This window comes from Colias croceus, chromosome 17 (assembly GCF_905220415.1).
Source record: "Colias croceus chromosome 17, ilColCroc2.1".
Lineage (NCBI taxonomy): Eukaryota > Metazoa > Arthropoda > Insecta > Lepidoptera > Pieridae > Colias > Colias croceus.
Window position 1 is genome coordinate 2,997,621 of NC_059553.1, and position 16,434 is coordinate 3,014,054.

Genomic DNA, 16,434 nt, shown 5'->3' on the forward strand with positions numbered 1-16,434 from the left:
GAAGCACAAATTCTGTCGAAATAATAATATAATGATACACCTTACTTAATATCCATAGCAAAAAGTATCTTAGTAAGTCGCAATATTATATAGACGATAGATAAACGCCAAAAATTAATTAAAAAACAAAGTTTGTACTTACAATTGAATGCCGACAAAATTTCGCCTCGGTCGAGATATTGGCGCCCAACCTTAAAACTCGGAGTCACTTCGCGTGTAGCCGTCCCCAACGCTGCCACTAGGTAAGTTAGTGCTTGCCGGCCACCCAAAACACCACACACCCCATTTTAAACCTTATTACGTACGCCATAAGTTCGAAACCTCACACCACAAAACCACCATAACATCTTCGTGACTATTCCAATAGAACGTAGAGTGTGTGCTCGTTAATTATTTATATTTTTTGTCGTTCTGTATTTCTGTTATTTACGATAGAAATATTATTCCGTGTAAATACTGTTTTTGGACATGCGCAATGGAATTTTCAGGCACAATGGACATGCCGTCGTTGCATTTTGAAAATACTTTTCACACAACATTAAAACGGGTCAGTGACATTTATAATTAGGACTAACACGCTAAAGTTATTCGATTACAGTTGTACGGAGAGGCATAAATAACTGATGCAGTCGCACGTAACGTTAAATGCATGTTTGAAAAGTTGTTTCATTTTTAAAATACGATGTAATCTTCTTCTTCTATAATATAAAAATGAATCCCAAAATGTGTTGGTAAGCGCATAACTTTAGAACAGCTGAACCGATTTCTCTAATTCTATTTTTATTATATTCCTTGAAGTACGAGGATGGTTCTTATGTAGAGAAAACTTGAATATGTACCACGGGCGAAGCCGGGGCGGACCGCTAGTTATTAATAAAAGATATCCATACTTTCACCTACCTCATCATGTGCATAATAAATAGATCGTATCAATTCTTCTTATCGTGACGTTTTATTCCGTACAACTTTTTTCGGTCTCAAATATATAGTTAATGCTTTGCCACCTTATTACTTAAAAAATTACTAATTTCTAGAATCTTCCGTAGTCCATAGTCCATAACCATTAACTTGTACGTTATACCGGTCGATACGACTCCGCACGTAATAATACTTTACTAAAACATTCTTATTGTTCTCACTACATTCAATGTTCATTACTTCGCCAAACATTTATATGAAAAAAACATTGCGACCGCGGCCATAGAAATAAATAATTGGAGTACAGAAAGCTAGGCGGAGGCTGGAGTATATTTTGTTTCAATATTCAAGTGTAGAGTTTTTCAACCTGCGAGGCGACCTCAGAAGGTCGCGGCTATAAATATCCGATACAAATCTAATCAGATGTGGAACTATTTTCAGCGACTATTGTTAATGATTGCATGTAAATGTAGTTAGAGTCAATAGAGCTTTCTCGTTCATGAATCATATGGTTTGTTAACTATATATACAAACTGTAACTAACAAAAAAAAATTAGTTAGTTAACTAACAAAAATCTAAAATTTAAGCTTCTCCGCTTTTATTGAAAATTTAAATGCAGGTATAAAAATGATATACATATTTATCCCTAATCTATGATTACATGCACATTAAAATGATACATTCCAAATTGCGTACATGCATGTATGTTACGCCATATTTAACCCCTTTTTGCACAAAACTAAAATCTTTGTAAACTCAGCAAATATAGGACGTAAACTTTTCTACACACTCGTACTACGAAAAATTTTATACATTATACACTATTCCACTATGATCTTATTTCATCATATATATTTAGTAGGTACTAGTGGTCCGCCCCGGCTTCGCCCGTGGTACATATTTCGCAATAAAAGGTAGCCTATGTCCTTTCTTGGGTATAAAAATATCTCCATACCAAATTTCATGCAAATTGGTTCAGTAGTTAAGGCGTGATTGAGTAACAGATAGACAGACAGAGTTACTTTCGCATTTATAATATTAGTATTGATAGGTAGATAGCTGATATAGTATAGGTATTGCTGTTACGAATACACGCAGCTACATTATTACAGTACTAATGAGCGGAGTCGGGTTACATTTCAATGTTGATAACACTGGCCAGTAATTACGACAGGCTCACTATATTTCAACCCTTCAGCGCCGAATTAAAAGCAGCTTCACACTTTATACGAATGTTTTAAATGAGCTTCCCATTTTATTTTTATAATCGCGTCAACTCGCATTTTAAAACGAACTTGAAATGCTTGCAAACTCGGTGTTTATTATATTGCGTTGTGTGTTATATAAAAATAATGATGATGAAGATTTGCTTAGCAAATAAACGCTTTTCTTTAGATATTCAAAAAAATAAGGCTAAGTGCTGAAAACTATTCAATATAGCCTGAAAAAGAGCGTTATATGCTTTACATTCTACTAGATATCAGTTTTGGTACAAGTTTTATTTCGTAGGTATACAAAGTTATACAATTATGTCGTCTACCGAACAAAATGACGTAACACAACGTAATAAGACTCAAGTATATTATAAAAATTATAATGTAATCTCGTGTTTACCCGTGGATATCGAATTGCGGATAAAATTCGCAAAACTTTCATGATCCATTCTTATAACGCTCGACGGCAACACAAAAGCCGGAAAGTTCTCGACAATAGTAAGAATTCCAGTCTACATCATATGAAAGTATTGTGTATTGACCTATTCATATCCAGCATATGCAACTGCAATTTTCTTTCAAACAACGCTTTATTACTCGCTCAAATATATTGTAAATTCTTGAGATTCTTAATTCTATGTTTTTTGTTTTACTGTAATAAAAATCGTTTTCCTTTCTTTAATTAGATACTATTTCAATCATTCCCCTAAATAACGATGTATTTTCATTTGTATTTTTAAAGCTAAGCTAACGATTTTGTTATTAAATAATTCTATAAATAGAATTATTAAATAGAAAATAAGGAAAAAGGCTATAAAAACTGGAGGCTCGGGCCGAATTAAAAAGACGCAAATTAAATCAATTTATTCGCATTACAGATTTTCCCAATAATCTTACCGTTGGCCGAATTTTATCGAGCATAAATGGGACGAAGCACGTAAGCGGATTTAATAAAATTGAGAAAACAAATTCAAACTATAAAAATATAATTAAAATTGTATGAAAGTTATTATGGTAAATATTTTTCAACATTACGAGTTATTGATTGTCCGTATAAAATAGCCCATAACATTTAATTATTTAAGCTAACATAGCGGCTTTGTGTCCGCGGCGGGCAATAATTTCTTTGAAGATATATCTGATCGATTGCTGTGAATAATGTATAAGTGTGTGCCCCACTGACCAGCTGTTGGGCCACGTACTAGAACACTATTTGACGAGGACGACGTATTATTAAATACATTTAATAAAGTATAATTTTCTATAGAGTTAAGTTAGTAGTAGTTCTATAAAAACACTGGTGTTAGAACTTTCTCTATTTCATATATTAGTTATTAAGAACTAGGTTGAATTTATTTATTGCCATATTTTGAAAACCACGGATCTTGTAAAGTTGTTCATATAAAAACACTTAAAAATCATATATTCAATGAAATGATGGAACATATTGAAATAATGATGTATATTTAGTGACATATCAAAGCTCTATACAGAATCTATTTCAAGTTACAACGCTATCTAATATTACATTGATGTGCTGCTACGGAGCTCGTAGACACGTAGACGTTACGGCGTAGAGCTAAAAGCTCGCCTACGAGACGTCTAAACATAAATTGTGTTTCGTCGGAAATAGCTTGTGTATTTTGTAAATAATTTGAATTCTCTAAATGGACACTGATGTATATTTACAATGTGTTATTGAGGGTTTATTTTTGGATAGTTAACACTTAGAAACATATGATTATTAGTACATATTTGGTTGGTTTAATTCATAAAGCTTTTTTTAATATGTCTGCAAAATAAGAACACATCAATAATCGAAATTTTAATTTGATACTTTTTTGTTATTTTATATTCTTGTTATTATAGAGAGAAAAAAATATATATTGATGTATGTAGATACATCAATATATTTTTTTTTCTCTATCGAGCTTTAGAATGTGTATTTTATTACTTGAGCCAATAGTTTATACATAAACTCGTTTATGTATAAACTATTGGCTCAAGTAATTGTAAGTGTACATTTAACTAGTAACAATAATATAAATTATTAGCTGCTCCGCGCGGTTTTACCCCCGTGGCTCCACTCCTGGTGGTCGTAGCGTGATGATATATAGCCTATAACCTTCCTCGATAAATGGGCTATCTAACACCGAAATAATTTTTCAAATCGGACCAGTAGTTCCCGAAATTAGCGCGTTCAAACAAACAAACAAACTCTTCAGCTTTATAATATAAGTCCGAACCGAAAAAACAAAAAAAACTGAAAAATCTATTATGCTGTTTCGGAGAAGTTTGGTTATAATTACGTATAAAAAATTAAAAAGGTCTAATCACACCACAAGACTTTCGCACATTTCTATACATATTATATCAACATATATGCCTACAACTACCACGTGGTTCCATAAACTAACTTACAAACCAACAATTTTGCAAATAGAATATTAATGTAGGTCCGTTCGCTATCATATAAAAGTTGTTTTATTCAGTTACAAGCTCGCGGCCGTATTAGATAGCGGGACGAAAATAGATCGGAAATTAAATTTAACTATAAAGTTTAGCGGTTCCATTTTGGTACTTGTTTGTTTGTTGTGATACTTCTGTTTTGTTACAATATGCATTTTATATTAGGTTTCCACTTGATGGTATATCACGTTTATATTATAGGGTGTAGGAACAAGGAAGAAGGAGTAAAGGTTAACCACATCCCGCGGTTTTAAACATACTAGTTCAGGATACATCGCCCATTTTTGCAAGTGACTACTATCAAGCTGATTTTCCGTTTGTAGCTTTATTTTGATGAGACACCGAATAATTTCGTGTACGAAACTCTCGATTGTGGTAGCTAACAGAGATAACAAGGATAAAATTTTTTGATTTGATGGTTCTCAAATATTTATTACGCAATTTGTAGGACAATATGTCTGTTGAATTATATAAACATTAACTAAGTGAAAACAAAAAAATCAGCATGTTAGTAATCATTTATGATGACCTCGTTATCGATACACTTTGGAAAGGGGGACTCTTTGAACAAACCATAGATTTTGTAGGACAAATATTTTTTCGAATAATTTAGTAATTATCTTGAGATTGAACAAAAAAAAAATTCATTCAGTTAGTAATAAATATTTGAGAACCATCAAATCAAAATTTTTTATCCTTGTTATCTCTGTTAGCTACCACAATCGAGACTTTCGTACACGAAATTATTGGGCGTCTCATCAAAATAAAGCTACAAACGGAAAATTAGCTTGATAGTTATAGTCACTTGCAAAAATGGGCGATGTATCCTGAACTATACATTTTAATACTATCACATACAAAGCTAAAGACTTATTTAATGACAAATCTCTCAATTCAAAATTCTACCCGTTTTAACAAAATATTCCCAATAAGATAAAAGCTACAGACGAAATACTCTATTACAATTAAAATCCCGCGGTTTTAAACATATATTTTATATAGCATCATATATAGCATCACCAGGTTTGTACCCCAAAAAGAGCTAAGAACTTATTTAATAACAAATCTCTCAATTCAAAATTCTACCCGTTTTAACAAAACATTCCCAATAAGAGCTAGCTACAGGGCTAAAACGAAATACTCTATTACAATTAAATTCCTAATTAAATCAGCGAAACAGATTGTTGTACAAGTACATTAAATTTTACAAAACTTCTTGATTAAGCTGAGTCTACGTGACTTGAAACGATCGGCAATTAATTAGTAGAAGCCTTAATAAGGTACAATTTTGACCCTTATTGCAATAGCATAAAGTTGTTTGTGAATTATGGAATATAGTTTGTATCAGTGTCAAATTACATAGTAGCCAGCAGATGTTAGTTCTCCAGGGAGAAGCCCGCGTGGTGTCTGCAAGTGCACTATAGTTCTCGCAATTTACACTTTAAAATGCATATGTTATTTAATATGTAATTTAATAAATTATTCTGTTATTTTATACTTTTCTAAACGTATAGCAAATTGTTTTTTTTTTTGCAACTGTGTGACGTTTGTGAGTTTAGGTTTAAAGGAAATTACAGCAAAGACCTGATTTGTTAAGGGATTGTTAAATTATTACACAATAGTACTGTATATGGAAGCTTAAAACTCAAACTTAAGCATTTATTAACACTTTTATTCAATAACACTTCTTCTAGAAGCACTTTTTAATCGTTACGACATTTTTTAACCGTTTATCACCGATTCGGAAAGCAGTTTCTACAGAGGGGAACCGGCAAGAAACTCCATAGTTTCTCTTTTGAAAAACTATACGCTTATCTACTTATTTATCTACACTTAAAATATAAGCCACCAACATTAGCCAGCAGTCACATTATTATAATATTGCACACATAAATCTTGTAACAAGCATAACATGTATGCTATAAGAAGCAGTCTCCTGTCTTGTGCTAAGAACTTTTGCCGCAGGAATTCGCTTTGTTGCATAGTTAAATCGCTTACGGAGGTCCAATGTCGTCAACGTTGTTATATAAAGTAAGGACGTACAGATTTTAAAATATAGATGAACACAAATTGTTGAAGGAAATGCGTATAATACCAGATACCTAAATAATAATGAAACGTATCTAACATTATTTATGTTCAATTGGATTAAATAAGTTATTTGCAATGTAATATTTTCTTTATAAATAACGGTTTCCATCATAATATTATTATTTGTATGGAAATACGAACTAAATTGTGTTATACATATACTTGTATTACTCACTCGTATCTCTACTTCTTTAAAAAAATATAATTTCATTAGATAATATTCCATTCCTTAATTTTATTACGTTTATCATTTCCCCACGAATTTGAAGAACTTTCACAGTAGGTATTCAATAAACTGAGTAGGATGACAGGACCACGTAGGAGATCGTTTCAACTACCTGGACGTATGTAGTCTACCGTATTATAATAAACAGGAACGTGTCGCAAGACCCCAATACGTATTATAATCAATATTGCATCTTAGCTGGCGTCACTTCATCGCTCTCAGAACTTGGTATAACGCGCTCTGCATACTTCATGCTGCCCTGGTAACTTGGCTGTTACAAAAACGAAAACTCCATTCAACTAAGCTGAAAAGGTATTAATTGAATATTCATAGAATTTCCCCTCGATTAATTTTACATTTCAGTTTAGACGGAAAATACAATGTACTGAAATTATTATTAAAGTACCTATAATACTATAAATAGATACACAAACGTAATTGAATGCAAAATGCCTTTAAAAATGCCAATGATATTGTAATAATAACAAAAAGTTCGCAACGTTAATTATTGTTTTTAAGTAATTGATATCTTAGATTTTCATTCATAAAATTACAATGTAAGAAATAGTCGCGTATTTAAAAATACCATATTGATTCAATAATAATAATTAACTTAGCTCTCCTTACCATTCATAGAGTTTCACATAATATTCGTGTCTCTCTCTCTCTCTCTCTCTCTATTATACGTTATTATACAACTGCTTTTGTATGTAGATATGTATTGTATTATTCATCTATCAATTTATGTTCCACTGAAACTTTCAGCTTCATCCAAATCTGCCTTTTCAAGTAATCTGTGTCCTGCATATTCAAAATCTATATCGAATTTATTTAGTAAAAACTACTAAATAAATTCGATATATCTTTCTTAATATATATAAATCTCGTGTCACAATGTTTGTCCTCAATGGACTCCTAAACCACTTAACCGATTGTAATAAAATTCGCACACCATGTGCAGTTCGATCCAACTTGAGAGATAGGATAGGTTTTATCCCGGAAATCCCTTGGGAACGGGAACTATGTGGATTTTTCTTTGAAAACGCGGGCGAAGCCGCGGTCGGAAAGCTAGTTTTTATATAGATACGTATTATTAAACGCGTCTCAGCTCATATGTGCCAACGTTCGTTTTTCGATGTTATTTTAAAGAAATTGGTGAGATCGGTGGAATGCGAGAGCTTACTGTGAACGGCGACGACATAAAATATGTAAACGGGATACGAAACACTCGAAATAGTGGGAAATTGAAAAGAAATTTGAACGGTTTGTAGTTTCTACATTTGCTGAATATGTTGATTTGTATGAAAATCTTTTGATTAAAACCAAAGCTTTAGATAGATAACTTAGCTATCTTTCAATTTTAAATATGAAAAATATTGTTTAGACAAAATAATTAATTGTTCTTTAATATGTCACACAATAATATATGCGGGCAATAATTTATCAAGTTTACGCTTGACTTTCCGACTTTACTTCGTGTTGAATCATCAGCCTAACTAAACTAACCTAAGTAGGATATGTTAATAATTAAAAAAAAATAAAAATATATAATCCTACTAATATTATAAATGCGAAAGTTTGTATGGATGTATGGATGTTTGTTACTCTTTCACGTAAAAACTACTGAACCGATTACAATGAAATTTAGCACACATATAGAGGGTATCTTGGATTAACACATAGGATAGTTTTTATCCCGGAAATCCCACGGGAACGGGAACTATGCGGGTTTTCCTTTGCAAACGCGGGCGAAGCCGCGGGCGGAAATCTAGTTTAGGCATAATTTATGTTTTTAAAACACACGGAATACACGAATTCATAAGTTATTGTTGATGTACCATAATCTGTTTGAACAATTTTAGATTGCACTGAAATTCTGAAATTCATAAATAAATAAAATTTTCTTGTAACCTTAAGCAGAACAATCACTTAATTAGATAATTATATCAACGCTCACTTGTCGTAGAAGTTATAAGCAACGGCAATACATTAAAAATTTGTAAAGTTCTAGAACAATTGAGAAACTTCACTTCCTCTTTGAAACTGATGAAGAAGTATGATTAAATAGTTTCTATTATATAAAAACGTTTTACATTAAACTTGAAAGGTTACAATTAGGTAAAACTTTTATTTTTGAATCTAAATTCTAAACTATTGCGTTTTGAGAAAAATATATTATAATAGGTATTATTAGGAAGTACATAATACTAGTTTTCATTCTGGTAACCGCATGCCGTCATGTTTCATAGATAACAGCGTCACATATAAAAATGAAACAATTCTAAAATGAACATAGTGGAGTTTATTTGAGAACGTGTCTGGTAGCGCCCGAGGGATCGCATATTCGTTGTCGTAAACTTTACAATCATTCAGGGATGTCTAAAAAGTGTTTAAAATATATATTTTACATGCTACATGTATGTACATATTTTGTTTGTCAGATAATATTATGTACTCTACATAATATGACTTTTACGTTATATCATCTTTGGTCAGGAAATACGATTTTTATATTATATGGGTATATTATATAGGTCAAAAGTTTTTTTCAAATACAGCATAATATTATAACAACATATAATGTACTCTAGTAAAACATCTCTAGTTTCCAAGACGGTACGAAATAATATAAATCTAATTTACATTCCAAGGATGCAGCTTTGAGACAGTTGAGGGTAAGATTCGGTCCGTAGATACAGAGGTACGAAATACAAACATCCCTACTACTGAGTGACCTAAATTCAAGCGTCTGGAACCTTTTAACTTGTCCGTATATAGAAATAGACACCAGCTACCTTGGGACCCCGTACAGCAAACGAAACTTTATTAATAAATTCTTAATGAAAATGTAAGTCTGATCGCTTAATCCATTACAGAAATTGGTTCTAGCAATATGCATAAATAATATTGATGTTACTTGGTTACGTCAGACGCATAACTTTTTAGGATAATGACGGCAATAGTACTTCATAAGCTACTGGTCCTAATTGGACTGTACAAATGTAATTGCTATAAGCACTCACTTAAGAAAACTAGCGCATTTTCATAAGGTTTGAAAATTAAACTTAAAATCATATATACTAAACAACAACAACACCATACTGAGAAGTCGAATATATTATGAAAAGCATTTTTATTTTTCAGTCTTGTGTCATTAATCGTGTTTATTAAAAATAGTAACTGATTAAATTGTTCATGAACACTATGTTGTTTCATATCATTAAGAAAAACACATACAAATTTTGTGTTATATTTTTATATCTCTTAAAACTGGAGCATAAATAGATTATAGGGTTTATGATTATGTGCAAATAAAAGCCATAAATGTATTTTTGCGTTAGGAACCCGCCTTACAACGCTAAGAATATTGCAGCTTAATTTATCTATATGGTTATTACCTGTGGTTATTACTTTTTGCATATAAGCCTACCGAGGATTGCGTATAATATACAAAGTATAATATACACATATGAAAACAACATACTTCTAATTTAAAAATAAACGTAATTCTTTGTTTTCCTCTCACTACATTTTATCTCAATTGTTATTCAATTCATTATTTTTATCTTCAGAATTTCTTAATTTTGTTATCCCACCAATGAGGAAATGAGGCATTTTAAAACTATATGCACAACTTTCCCCTAATCATGTTTAAAAAATAAGCCAAAAACCAGTATCGATAGTCAAACAAAATAAAAGCATAATATTGCATATTATCAATCGATTTTGCAACTGATTTTCCACATTCAGCCATCTAAAAAATTCGCAGATTTATTTATTTAATCTCGTTCTAGTGGTAGCCATGAAGTCGTGGGGCGAAGCGCTGGGACGCAGCACGTCGGCGCACTTCTCGCGCGTGGGCCGGCTGCGGCGCGCATTGCTGCTGCTCGCCGTGGCGGCCTGTACCGGCGTTGCGCTCATCTACTGGCGCCAGCAGACGGGCGATCAGGCTCATAGACCCCTGCATAGCTTGTACTCGTAAGTATTTGGTATTAGATAACGCACGTGGTTGTGCTACAAGCGCCAACTCACTAGCGACCATTCACTGTAGACTGTAGATAGATTGTACTCGTGAGTATATCTTTAGCAGTTTGATATAATGTAGGATGTAAGACACATATTTTGAATGTAGAGACAATATTTAAAGAAGTTTTCTCGATTCTGGAAATACGATGGATTATCTTAAAGCCGGTAGTAAAAGTAGTATGTATAGCGCTGTTATGTGTAGTATTGTGTTATGTAAAGATAAATAAGAATTTAAAAGTGAGAATGAAAAGAAATTACAAACGTATGATTAAGATATAGGTACACAAAATTTATATCTAATTTGTCCAATCTTCTTTATTACAGGGGTGTGGAGCCACAATGGTCATGGGTGTGTCGGAATGAGAGATGTGAGAGGTTACTCGCGGCAGAAACATCTATACTACAGTCACTTCCTACTTGTAACATGCTCTGTGCATCAACACAGCTCTGGCCGCAACCAACGGGGCCTGTCAGCCTCGCCACCGCCGCGATACCAGTGAGAGCTGACGGATTTTCCTTACAAATTCGATCGTCGCCATCTCGAGATGTGTCTGATCATCTTAACGACGCATTCTTATTGTTCACTGAAGACCTTAAATCGTTAGAAAGAAGCGGCAACACAGAAAGTCGACGATCTGATATCGGTCCAGCGAGGGAGGTGATCGTGCGCGTGGCTGTTAACGGTAGTGGAGATCCTCGCATGCGTCTCAATACTAATGAGAGCTACAAACTCACTTTGCAACCTTCAGGCAATTCGCTTTACGTAGATATCAGCGCATTTTCATTTTGCGGCGCCAGACACGGCTTCGAAACGTTATCTCAATTAATATGGGTAGATCCTTACGCTGGCTCACTTTTAGCTCTAGAAGCGGCTAGTATTCAGGACGCGCCGAAATTTGGATTCCGAGGCTTGTTACTAGATACTGCCCGGAATTTTTTCCCTGTACACGAAATTATAAGGACCATAGATGCCATGGCTGCTAACAAATTAAACACGTTTCACTGGCACATAAGTGACTCCCAATCATTTCCATTGAAATTGCACAGCGCACCGCAATTAACTCAACATGGAGCGTATGGACCAGCAGCGATATATACAACAGAAGATGTGCGTAACGTTGTACGGCGAGCTAGACTTCGAGGGATTCGGGTTTTAATTGAAGTCGATACTCCAGCTCATGTAGGACGCGCGTGGGCGTGGGGACCCACAGCTGGCTTGGGACATCTAGCGCACTGCGTAGAAGTCGAACCGTGGAGTGCGTATTGCGGTGAACCACCTTGTGGCCAACTTAATCCTCGAAATCCGCACGTCTATCAAATATTGGAACGTATTTACGCTGAAATTTTACAACTAACGGGTGTCGATGATATATTCCATCTCGGAGGAGATGAAGTTTCAGAACGATGTTGGACGCAGCACTTCAATGACACTGATCCTATGGACTTGTGGTTAGAATTTACTCGTCGCGCAATGACCGCCTTGCAACGAGCAAACGGAGGTAAATTACCTGAGATGACATTACTCTGGTCGTCGCGACTAACGCGATCGCCATATCTAGAAAGGCTAGATAAAAAGCATTACGGCATTCAAATTTGGGGAGCTTCGCGGTGGCCAGAATCACGAGCTGTTTTAGATATGGGATTTCGTTCGATAATATCGCACGTCGACGCGTGGTACTTAGATTGTGGCTTCGGTTCCTGGAGAGACAATTCGGACGGACACTGCGGCCCATATCGGTCGTGGCAGCAGATATATGAGCACAGGCCGTGGGTGGAGGAGATGCCGGGAATGTCTATTGGGGTAGAACCGTGGCGAGTAGATGGCGGCGAAATATGTTTGTGGACTGAACAACTGGGTCCGGGCGGTTTGGACGCTCGATTATGGCCAAGGTCAGCCGCTGTGGCTGAGCGATTGTGGTCGGATCGGCCTGAAGGGGCAACCGCTGATGTTTATCTCAGACTCGACACCCAACGAACGCGATTATTAGCCAAGGGCGTAGAGGCGATGCCACTGTGGCCTCGATGGTGCACTCATAACCCTAACGCTTGTCTCTAATCAATGTCAAGTATTTTTATATCATAAGAAGTATTTCAATGCCCTCTTCTGTGTAAAGTATACATCGTTAAGGTTTTATAAACCTGTATGCGTACGGCTTGTTAACTTAAACTTTAGAGAAATAGATGCGCTGTACATAATCGATTTAAGAATAACTGAATAGATAGACTCTTTGTACATAATGTATCTCGATGTAATCTGGTGAACGTATTAATTAGATATAGGAGAATATCGAGCACTCAAACGTAGATAGATAAATGTTTGAAAGTATCTGAACTGCCATGTAGGTCACAATATATTTGCTTATATTTGTTTAATAGCCTTTACAATTTTTTTACTTTATTGTAAAACAAATAAATGCACGAAATTTACGTTCATCTTTGTCTTACTTATAGTTGTATTTGTGTATTTTTATAGATATTTTTTTGATATTATAAGAGCCCGAATGCTCTATTATATTTATGTTGTTAAGTGTGGATTGTTAAAGATATTGTAAGTACATTCAAGTGATTATTTATTGATATGGAACAAGTGATACTCACCTTTTTAATATTATAGTAAGATTGCAAATGTATTGCTATTTATTTAGATCTTAGTTTGTATTAAGTTCGAATTTGGAGATCTGAAATCGTTTTGAATCCTTGTGGCTAATCTGAAAAGAATAAAAATGATAATTTAAATATGTATAAGTGTAATAATTGATATTATCATAAACACCAAGGAAGTTGCTACAAATTGCGCTTAAGTTTTTTTTTTCTTATAAGTACAGTGTAATCTTTAATAATTGCAATATTAGCCACATTATTACTGATGAAAATACATAAAAAACTGGAAACTCTTCAGAATACATAATCAAAAAATATATTTTTTGTTTATTTTAGAAACTCGTTTTGTGTGTAAAGCTATGCATATTGCATAGGCATCAATATTATATTACTTAATTTTTTTATATACCTTGATATCGATATTATTATAATTTACAGACATTAGGGCCATTTTTATAATTATAATATTTATTTTAGAAATAAACAATACATACAGGATGTAATAATTGTTAAGTGCGCACAGGCGATTATTCCGTAACTATTGCAGAATGCAGATATCAAAAAACTTTAAACTAATATGAGCAAAATGACACTAATTTTATTAAAAATATAACGGGAAATATCTAAAAATTTTACATCAAACACTTAATTTCCCATACATTTTGTATTCAAAGCTGAAATTTTGGAAGTAACGTCCTCGTTTTGGAATACCTACCATTGTATTCCACATCGAACTCTATTTACAGTTTCTTAATGAATTTTCATTAAAATATGCGAAGTAATTTAAGCACAAAACCAAAAAAAAACAAAATATTGCATGATTGGGATAGTCATATCTCATACTAAATGTATAGGAGTGTTTGATGTTACATTTTTAGATAAGGTAAACGCAGCTATCAACGACCCATCGAAAATCTGAAGGTATTACCGACCTATAAAAGTAATTCGAAATTTATACGTTTCCAGAACTATTCTAGCTATAGGTAGGCAAAGTTATACACGAATATATTACTTGAGCATCGTATACTTTAACGTTAGAGTGAGTAACTGAGCAAAAAAGAGTTAAAATGCGTAAGTTGCTGCGGGGTAGCGTGGAAGCAGGACGTGTCGTACTGTTCCGTTGTTCCTTCGGGTAAGTACTGTGAGTATCTTTTTAAGACATTTACAAACAAATGACATCTATTCTTTAATTTATATTACTAAATGGCAATGCATTTAAGTGTCAACTTTTCATTTCTTACAACATTTTATTAATAAAAAGTAATTTGAAACGATAAAACTTAAAATTAAAATGGGACGGTGTTAGCTTCACCAGTTTAAGTCGTGGCAGGTATCAACGACCCGTAAGTCGGCAATGGCAGCAACGTAACTTTTTGTTTTATTTTCTTTTATGTTATTATATCACACTAACACAAGTGGTTTTATGGACCAGTTTAAATCTAAGCTATGAGTCTTCATAAAAATCTATTAGCGACTAAACTTTTTTGTCTAGTGTTGTGTCTTTTAGCGTTGTCAATTTATACAAAGTTATGATATTTTCGAGGATCCCTATCGAATAGTTACAGTAGTAAATCATTGTTTTTTTTTGTTTAAACAATATGCATTTGTTCATATTTTGTATGACATCAATCAATTATAATCTATTTTATAGTCTGATGGTCAAATGAATTAAAATAACCATTTTTTATGGGTCGGTAATACAATTTAGGTTTATACTTACATACTTTAATACCGACCCATGTGGGTCGGCAATAGCAACTATAGGAAGCTATTACCGATCGAATATAGATTGTTTAGTTTCTCATCTACAAATTTAAATTCAAATTGCTTTATTTGCAGAATGTAGAATAAAGATTTTTGTATAAACAGATAATATTGATCCTTAAACATTCTGCTCGTAATTGAGCGTGCAAATATATTTTTATTACTTTTATGACATAATAGGTGCCTATTAAAAATTATATTTTTTTTAGGTTCAATTAACATAAAACATATAATTAGGTATATTTTTTCCAGAAATATGGAGCCACGAAAGCGGCGAAAAGTATTCAGTAAAACACAACTCGCCGAAGCAATCAATCAAATAGCATAACGAAATATCCTAGAGTTTGAAATCCTTAATTTAATATATGTGCATAATATATTAATAGTATTATGTTGATTAATTTAAAAGTTTATAATTATTTATTTCATTACTAAAAAGTACTCATTTGTTTTATTAAAAATAACTACAATAAAAAAATACGAATATATTTGCATTTTTATTTCATTTTATTAAGATCGGTAATCATAATCATCACTAGCTTCTATACATTCCATTGCTGGAAAAAGGCCTCCTCTCACATACGATCGGGAATAGCTGCATAAAAATCGTTAATAGCTTCACAGCCGTTTTTATGGGTCGGTAATAGCAACAATCGACTAAGTCACATTGTAAATTATTTTTTACAAGATAATCCTTTATTAGAATGTATTTGCTTCAATAAATACATTTTTTAAACATAACACTAGCATATAAAATGAAATTATAAATCTTTAGAAGAACCAGTATACTTAAAAAATATGGTTGATTTTGAAATTGCCTTAGAGGGGTCGTTAATACCTGCGTTTACCCTATTTCCCATTTTATTTTTGTTTGTCATTTTACGCATTAGGCTTTCGATACCTATTAGTTTAATAGTTCAGGATACATCGCCCATTTTTGCAAGTGACTACTATCAAGCTGATTTTCCGTTTGTAGCTTTATTTTGATGAGACACCGAATAATTTCATGTACGAAACTCTCGATTGTGGTAGCTAACAGAGATAACAAGGATAAAATTTTTTGATTTGATGGTTCTCAAATATTTATTACGCAATTTGTAGGACAATATGTCTGTTGAATTATA

The 16,434-nt window shown here is 33.2% G+C and overlaps 1 protein-coding gene across 2 annotated transcripts in view; it reads left to right on the top strand.

Annotated features, from left to right (window-relative positions):
- The window catches only part of LOC123699124 (probable beta-hexosaminidase fdl), a 73,869-nt gene extending 59,845 nt beyond the window's left edge, over positions 1–14,024 (top strand). For both annotated transcript variants that reach the window (XM_045645999.1, XM_045646000.1), the window contains 2 exons: positions 10,714–10,897; positions 11,270–14,024. In XM_045645999.1, coding sequence (XP_045501955.1) covers positions 10,722–10,897; positions 11,270–13,001 — 1,908 coding nt within the window. In that variant the 5' untranslated portion in view covers positions 10,714–10,721 and the 3' untranslated portion in view covers positions 13,002–14,024. The remainder of the gene's footprint in view (positions 1–10,713; positions 10,898–11,269) is intronic.
- Positions 14,025–16,434: the final 2,410 nt, after the last annotated feature.